Source organism: Hermetia illucens, chromosome 3, assembly GCF_905115235.1.
Source record: "Hermetia illucens chromosome 3, iHerIll2.2.curated.20191125, whole genome shotgun sequence".
Classification (NCBI taxonomy): Eukaryota; Metazoa; Arthropoda; class Insecta; order Diptera; family Stratiomyidae; genus Hermetia; species Hermetia illucens.
Genome location: NC_051851.1, coordinates 138,634,796 through 138,643,595, shown reverse-complemented (window position 1 = coordinate 138,643,595; position 8,800 = coordinate 138,634,796). Strand labels below are relative to the sequence as shown.

The 8,800-nt window shown below is 40.1% G+C and overlaps 1 protein-coding gene across 1 annotated transcript; it reads right to left on the bottom strand.

Moving 5' to 3' along the window:
• Positions 1–734: 734 nt before the first annotated feature.
• Positions 735–7,419, bottom strand: LOC119652716. Its single transcript, XM_038057006.1, has 2 exons — positions 7,329–7,419; positions 735–7,269 (listed from the first exon to the last, which is right to left on the bottom strand). Exon 2 carries the CDS (start codon positions 7,208–7,210, stop codon positions 785–787), a length of 6,426 nt encoding a protein of 2,141 aa, XP_037912934.1. The 5' UTR covers positions 7,211–7,269; positions 7,329–7,419; the 3' UTR covers positions 735–784.
• Between the last annotated feature and the right edge of the window lie 1,381 nt (positions 7,420–8,800).

Genomic DNA, 8,800 nt, shown 5'->3' with positions numbered 1-8,800 from the left:
AGTTCGTCAAAATATTCAATCCCTTCGCTCCAATATGCCCATTCTGTGTTAAATCAGATTTCGCTCTTTGTCTCGGCACGATGAGCATCGAGGTGTATAAGGCTTCATCCTGCTGACTTGTTGGTAAAACTTCCGCGCCTGGTGCGGTTGCTCCTTGTACTTTTTGAGTTCACAGACTTGTTGATTCCCCCAGGCTTCCTTTTTCCGTCTGTGAAGTCGCTTCTCCGCTCGACGGAGTTCGTGATAAGTCTTTGCGCGTGCCCGCGTTCTTTAAGAATGCAACATCACTCGGTATGCAGCATTCTTCCACTCCGTCGCTAGCTTACATTCATCGTCGAACCAGCCGTTCCGACTTTTCTTGCGGCTGGGGCCAAGTATGTTTGTGGCTATATCAATGATAACGCTCTTCAGGTGGAGGGCTGTGTTGTGAATGGCTTCACTGTTAACCTTAACTGATTTTCAGAGTTGATTGTAGCTGGTGCTCTTTTTCTTTCTATGGTAGGAGCTATAGACAAAAGTCTGTGCACCATGGGTCAATGGGCGGTCACTTTATGCTGGTATGAGTAGTTAGACGTCCTGACGATGGTACGTTGTGTACTCGATGGTTTCCTATAAATGTCAAATTCGAAGCTGTTATTCTTCTTTACTATTTTGATGTCGATGAAGGGCGCAATATTCTACGTCAAGAGAACATATTTCAATTAAAACTTTGCGTACTTTATGTAACTTTTTCTTTTATATTATTGGAAAAACGTTAAAAATACATACATACAGACACAAATACTTAAGTTTGCATTTTTTCACTACTACAATTAAATTTCTTATTAATATAATCTTTTAAAAATGTCACTATCGGCCGATGCCCCTTTTCTTGAGCTATATCTAAGGCAGTTTGGTTGCTATTATTTCCCTCGAGGTGAGACGTCTCTACAAATAAATTTAATAATTTCACACTTTCATTTCCGATAAACAAACGCAAACCAGTGCTATCACCATGAGCTTTAACGGTCACGTCAATTCCAGCACCACCCTCTTCCTTCGACTTGACTAGCCACTTGCAAATTTCCAATTTCCCATATCCAGCTGCATAGTGCAGAACGGTATACCCATTATTGTCTCTGCAATTTATGTCCGCTCCATTGCTGATCAACCACTTTAACAGTTTTAGATTCGTTTGAGTTGCAATTTGTATCATTTTGCCTCCATCTCGTCCACTACTATTTATATGTAATCCAGCCTTCTTAATTCCTTCATGTTGAAGCAACCACTCGCATATAGGAATTTTACCCGATGAAGCTGCGAAATGCAGGAGAGTATCGCCATTTTGGTGGCTTGCGTAGGTGGGATTTTTTCCAAATAATAACTTCTGAACTATTTCCAAGTGTCCTTTAACAGCCGCCATTTGAATTGGGAATATGTTATTGTGGTTTGCAGTATATGGATCTAAGCCTTGTTCAAGTAGCCATTCGCATGTTGCAGGCTTGTTAGCGTTCGCTGCAAGATGTAAAACTGTTAGACCCGTATGAGTAACTGCCTTTGGATCAGCTCCTTTCTTTACTAGCCACTGGACTACTCTTAAGTGGCCCAAATGAGCAGCTAAATGTAGTGGGGTTCTACCCGCGTTGTCGGTGGAATTAATTTCAAATCCTTGATCCAGAAACCATTCCAATAAATCAAGATTGCTAGCAGTGCTCGCAGTGTGCAGAACAGACATGCCGGCGTTATCTTTATGATGGATATCCATCCCGCATCCACTTTCATCGATTGGCGTGACCAACCACTTTACAATATTTAGTTGACCGGTCATACATGCATAGTGCAAAATATTTCGACCCCTTTTATCGCACTCAGTTTTATCTGCTCCAATACTGATAAGCCATTGAGCGATATGTAAGTGTCCACTAAGTACAGCACCATGTAGTGGCGTGCGTCCGACATTATCATTTGAATTAAACTTCAATCCACGTTCGATCAACCACTTACAAAAATCTAAGTCTCCTCGATGAACTGCGCTATCAAACGTAGTGCGTCCAAGTTCAGCTTTTGTGTCGATGTCAGCATCAGGTCCTCCTTCTTCCTTTGGTGTGGCTAGCCATTTACAAATTTGAAAGCGTCCTTGCCCAACTGCAGACTGGAATACAGTATGTCCATAAACACGGGTATTTACATCTGCGCCACACTTCACCAAGATTTTAATAATATCCAAATTATTTGCCAATGAAGCTTGGTATAACATCGTCCTCTCACCGCTGGCAGAATTAACCATCTCGCGTAGAAGCTCGACATTGTCTCTGAGGCATTCACAGATAAAACTCACGGTTTCCGTGAAGCCTTCTTCACAGGCGACATGTAGAAAATTAGCTTTTTTCTCGTTTTTTAACCAGACATCAACGATAGACGCGGCGAATATTTTCTTTGTACTACTTGAAATTCGGTGCTTCTCGCTGCTTAGCCAAGCTTCGAAAAATGCTCTGATTGGTCTGAATTCAATTACGCTGGGTAAGATTTTTGTAAGGAGTAATTCATGCAGTGATCGATGTTGTACTTTTCTAACAAAAGTTGTGCCCAAGTAATCTGCAACAAAATACTCAGATATTGTTCGATGAATGAAATGTGGTCTTCCATTTACAATCTGATTCACAATACCACGCATTTCCCTCCCGGACTCAATTCGATCCATGTAAGTTACGATTTCCTCCATTTCCTCATCAAAATCTCCACATGCAGAAAGTAACACCTCTAGATCTTCTTTGTCAAAGGTGGCATAAAGTGCTAATTTTTGATGTTGTTTCATGAATGTCTTAAAGGAATCAAGGCTCTCAATTTTGGTTGCTTCGTTTGTCATGTCCTGACGCATTTTGTCCTTTCGATATATGAAGTATTTCTTCTCGATGAACTTTCTATATAAATCAAACACGTTCAGTCGTTCTGGAAGTTTGGGGATGGCATTCGTTGAACCGATAAACTCTTTACATCCCTGCCAGTCGCATTCTTCTTCATTCTCCTCAAAAATTTCCGCCAAAAACCTTAATTGCAATGGTATTCCCGTAAATTCCAAGTGCTTATCACTGATTGTATCGGATTGCTTTTGGATAATAGTGTTCGCATAAATGCTCAATCGTTCACTCAAGACGGACGATTCAACTAGTTGATCTACTTTCAATGACTTCATTCGCTTTGCCCAAAATTTTCTCAGGAAGGTAATTTGCTCGTCCTTAGAGAACTGACGTAACGTACAAGCGAACATACCCAAACCTCGTTCTAAGTGCTGTTGCATTGAAGGTCGTGTTGTGACGATTAATTTTTGAACATGACTTAACTGCAGACCAAGTAGTAAATCCAAGACAATGTCCTTGTAACCGGGGCTAATTTCGTCAAAAGCATCGAAAAGGAAGATGAATTTTAGTTTGGAAGGCTGCTTTAGCACAGTTTCGAGAAGGTTCACTTCTAGATCGGTTTTGAGCTCAGATTTTCCATTCGATTGAAGTAAGTCAAGAAAAAATTTGATAGCTGAATCTCGATCCTTACATTTGAGTCTCGGCTTTTTTGCGATGCGATAAGAAAGCTCCTGGTCAAAAAAAGATGAGTAGTCGTTGAGGTCAATTCGTACCACCCACAATTTGCGGTCATTAATTCTGAAGCGTTTCGAAATACTCGAAAGGACAGTGGTTTTGCCCATTCCAGCAACGTTTGAGATGATCAAAAGTTTCTCGTTGCTGCTGATCACTTCGATTTCGCTCTGAGTATTGGTGGAATCGGGCGACTTGTTGATTGGTATAAGATTGCGACCGACGATATTAACACCAATCCTTTGCTCGTCTCGATATCTCACAAGTGCTGAGATTGTACCACAGGTTTTCTGCCAAATCAGTTTTCCAGATACTGAACGAAGCCAATGTATACTCCTTTTTTCTTTTTCATCATACCTTCGGCAAGCTTCAATGAAGTCATCTTCGAAATCACTTATAATTAAAACATCAGCACATTTGTTACGCACATCACTTTTGATTTCTACGTAAAAATTCAGGAAACGATCAATATAGTGAGATGGGTCGTAACCTTCTGGAAATTCTAGTTTATTGCCAATCTTTACACGGTCTCCAACGATAAATTTGACCAAGGTGCTGGCGTCGATGAAGCCTTTCAGGGAGTCATCAATTATTTGGTTTACATTTAGCTCCGATCTCTGCAGCCACAATTTCCCCTTCTCCGAAATCATATCTTGTGATTCGGCAACTAAGTCATGATAACTTGTTCTAATAATTTCTTTCCGCGATAGCTTCTGAAGCACAGGGTCTTCTTCCAATGTATTTGAAATGCGATCTTGTGGCTCCGATATTAGGATTATCTTTCGTGATGGGTTTTCTAGTTTAATAGAAGTTTTCAGTCTTTTGTAGAGCTTCCGCACCTTCTTCTGAATATTGGCCTCAATGACAACTAAATTCCATTGACGTTCACTATCGAAATTACTCGCTATTTCCTTATAGAAATCTGGGTTCTCTAGTTGCTTCAGCATGAAGAATATATATCCAAACGTTCGTGTATACACACGTGTTTCAACTGGGTCTGCTTTTTGCAAGTTCAAGAAAGTTTGCACGATTCTCATTCGTCCAAGTAGTCGCTTTTCAAATATTAAATTTAAAACTTTTACATCGTTATTCTTGAGAAAACTGGAAATTAGATCGGCTTGAGTGTTGAAGACATACCTCATAGGAACTGATGAAAAGTATGATCTGTTGACGCCATGCATTGGCCAACAAAGCACATCTCGGTCGATTTCGTCGAAAAGTTGTCGAGCCTTTTCTGCCGTATAAAAAGTGCCGATGCGGTCAGTCATCCATCTGTACAGATTTTCTTGGAAAAGCGCTTTATATGCCTTGCTATTCAGATTGCGTAACTGGTCCCTCATTTCGTTCTCGAGCAAATGGTCTATCTCCAATCGATTTGGATATTTGACGATGAATCGCAATTTCTCGAAGAAGTCCTTAAAATCGGTGTCACTGCAAGGTTGGGGCAGTGTTTGAAAGATGGATTCTTCGCGATGAGGTCGAAAGCCAGCCACGTGCACATCAAACGAGCATTCCGATATTAGTTTGAAGTTATCATGACCAAGAAGAACAACTAGTTCGTTTCTGAATATATCCAAATTTCCTAAGAGTTTCGCTGACTCTATGAAATGTGTGCTAAAACGTATTTTCGAAAATCTGGTAATCAGCACATTTCCCTCCGCTAAAGCGCAAATATTTGCTTCAAATACCCTCAGATCAGTTTGTGATCCAAAAACACAATTTTTACTAAGAACGAAACAGTTTTTTGTAGTTGCCTGCGATGTCAAAATTTGATGCATTTGCAATGCAAATGTTTTTGGTCCTTCGATTTTTGGGTCCATGTCTGCTTGAAAGTCTTCAGCCAGACCTTTCGAAATTGGTACACGGATTTTCTCAAAATAAGCTCGCATCTCAAATAACTTATCATCCGATATGATTTTATCGATGAGCAGTCTTCGAAACACCTTTGTGTTGGCTGGTAACTTATTTGCTTTATTGGAATTCCCATCACCTTCTCCTTTTAAAAACGCATCGTGAAGATACCCAGTAGATATGTCCACCACCTCTTTTGACAGCGCGCAATGATAAAAATTCAATTCAGGCGCTAAACAAGGATCAAGAGCCTTTTTCTGCTTGAACGCTGCTGCCAGTGAATCCGCAATTCTATCTAGTTTATCCAAGTCATTGGGCAGACCTGCTTGGCCAAAATCCTGCGAGCAAATTACTTGTAGAGACTCTAAATCCTTATTCGTTACCCTTTTCACGTTCCTTAACGAGCCGATTTCTCCTTTTAATAGATCCCGGAAAGTGCGAATCCGAACATTGTCAGGATTGATGAAGGCACTACGTAACTTCCGTGTGCTGCAATTAATGACTTCTTTTGCCAAAACTGTGTGACTGTCAGTGAAATCCGCTATTTTCAATTCTTCTTTCTTCTCTACAAAAGTAGCAAACTTTTTTCCTAGTTCTTTCAACTTTGTTTGATTATCGGGAAATTGATCAATTCCAAAATTCTTTGCCATTCTAAATTGTGGAGGGCTTTTCAAAAAAGCAATTTCTTTAAGAAGGGCGTTCCGAAATTTGAGAGTTTCAGTGGATTGTTGGCCGGTTTTCAAAAAATTTGATGAGAATTTTAGACAAAATTCATCGTTTTTATCCAGTTTTCCATGCTCAAAAACATGCCTTTTCAAAGCAAATATATACTCTTTCACCACTGGGAGAGTCTTGTCGAGTTGGAACCCATTCACAATGTAAGGAGCGAGTAGCTGCACAAGTTTGTTGAAATCTGAAGTACTGTCCAGAATAGGTATGAGCTCCCTTGCCATTGCACTTTTTGCCAGGTACGGAAACTTATACTTCTGAGCAAGTGGCATGTCATCGAAGCCAAGTAATGCATCATTTTTGATACCATGTTTTGTATCGATCTCGAAAAAACCTTTCAATTCTTTTGTGAAATCAGCATTTGTTATGATGACGATATCCTCAACTTTTGCACCAGAAAATGTTGAATATAAAGACTCTTCCTTGCAACGCCTCTCGATTCGCATTAGTGACCTGAAATATTTCTGTATACTAAAATCCTCGTCATCATCTACTGCAAGAAGATTGGCTTTATCGATGATAGAAGTTCGACCGCCCTCTTTATGTTTTGCCTGATATAAACGACATTTCCAACCTTCATTTGATTTTTCGCGGTATTGAAATGAAACATCATCGAATTTCTCTGCTTCTGGTAGTTCAGTGGCCAATCGAAACTCAGCGTAATTGTGGATGCAGGCACGCCATAAAACCAACTTCAACAAGTTTAATTGAAAGTAAGTCCCATGCTGGTTAAGTTTGAGGCCATCACTGGGCATCTCCAAATTATCGACAAAATACTTTCGTCGTTTACTACAGGAGCTCGAATCGTCGGAGTGTGTCGTAGAAGCCTTACGTTTTCTAGATAATCGTTTGATATGTATTTCAATTCCAGAGGCTACAGTGGCATTACTGTTCGCACTATCATTTGAGCTGGTGCTGTCTGTGTCTGATACTCTATCCCAATCATCTTCAGAAAATTTTCTCCTTTTCCATGGAACTTCATTTTCTCCGCTTCCTCTTGAAGTGGAGGGTTGATTTTGAGATGAGAGTTTCTCTTCTGTATCTAAAACATCTAGATCCATTTTCTTGCCTGATCTTTGAATTTGACCCCATACTATATAAAACTATTGATGCGGACAACCTTAAGAAAATAAATTTAAATTAATTTAATATTCAAAAATTGTAAAATAGATTCACTACCTGTCGAAGATTCCTTTACTGGTCGGGTGAAGTTGCAAATATCCACAGCATTTTACACTTACGATTTCAGCTACATGATTTACTCAAACAGGTATCTACAAGGACAATTTAAAAATGAGGAAATTATTAATTCATATTATTTATTAGTTCGGTGTGGAGCAAATTTATGGGAACTTCGAGGACGTCCATTAAGCTTGCAAAAATTGACGCCCACCGAATCCCAATAAAAGCACAATTACAACTCAGAGAACTGAGAATTTATTTAATCTTCTTTTTCAGCCTTTGTCCCATTCAGAAGCATGGTCGTCTCGTCTCGATTGGTTGCACCATTTTGCTCTGGAATTGAGAGGCTTTCAAATTATCATCTACATAGCATATCAAGCAATCGTTGTTTCGGTCGGCCTTTTGTTCGATTCACATCGACTTCGATATTCAGGCCAATCTTGACAAGTGAATATTCCTTAGTGCAAACTACATGTCCATACCATTGAAGACGCCTATCGAATTTTTTTCCCGATCGGTGCAGCTCCATATCAATCGCGAATATCCTCATTTCAGATGTAATCGTAGCGAATTACGAAATTTGTCCAACGCATCATCTTCGTCTCCATTACCGCGAGACGCCGTTCATTGTCTTTTATAGTCTGCCAATACTCAGAACTATAGAGGGCGACAGGGCGGACGACATTGTGGTAAATTTTGAATTTGAGAAGTTCGATCACAAGGTGCACCAGTTGTGGAACGCACCTTCATCCAAGTTGCTCTGATGCGTGAATCAATTTCATAATGCAGTTCATCATTGGATGATTACATTATTCCGAGATGTTCAAATCGCTCATTGGGATCGGCCGTCAAAAATTGTTTTACTCAAATTCAAACTGAGATCGTGTTGCATGAGGCGATCACACCGTTTTTTAACAAGTTTCTTGAGATCAGCTTTGCTATGAGACGCTAGGAGAACATTATCTGCATAAAGAAGTGTATAAGGCGCTGGTCGTAGGATGTCCCGTGTGACGGTGTCCATAACAAGAACAAAGAGGAGTTTCGAAAAGACGCTTGCCTGATGAACACAGAGAGACACGAAACAGTTTTGATATTCCGGATCGTGATGGAGCAATTTAACCTTGTTCCATGAGTAATTGCACAGTTTCCGTCAGTAGTTCCGCAGTTCTTGACAAACCCGGGTTGATTCACGGTAATTTGAACGATCTCGTGATTGCGGTAGTCAAGAATGTGTTCAAAAATCTTTAGAATATGGGATAGCAACCCTATCGAACGCTAATTTGAACATTCTGCTGGAATACCTTTCTTTTTCCATATTGGAACGGTGGTGCTTTCTTGTCAGTCGATTGGAAAATTCACTGAGCTACAGTCCTGTATCTCAGTTTTCCGCTTTCCAGAGCTCAGATGCGATGTCGTCAGATCCTTTCCTGACTTTATTCGTTTGGTTGTTTCAGTAGCGCTGACAGGCG

What these genes read in the sequence shown, in the direction of transcription:
- LOC119652716 (XM_038057006.1), bottom strand. Translation starts at nt 7,210, where the DNA reads ATGGATCTAGATGTTTTAGATACAGAAGAGAAACTCTCATCTCAAAAT.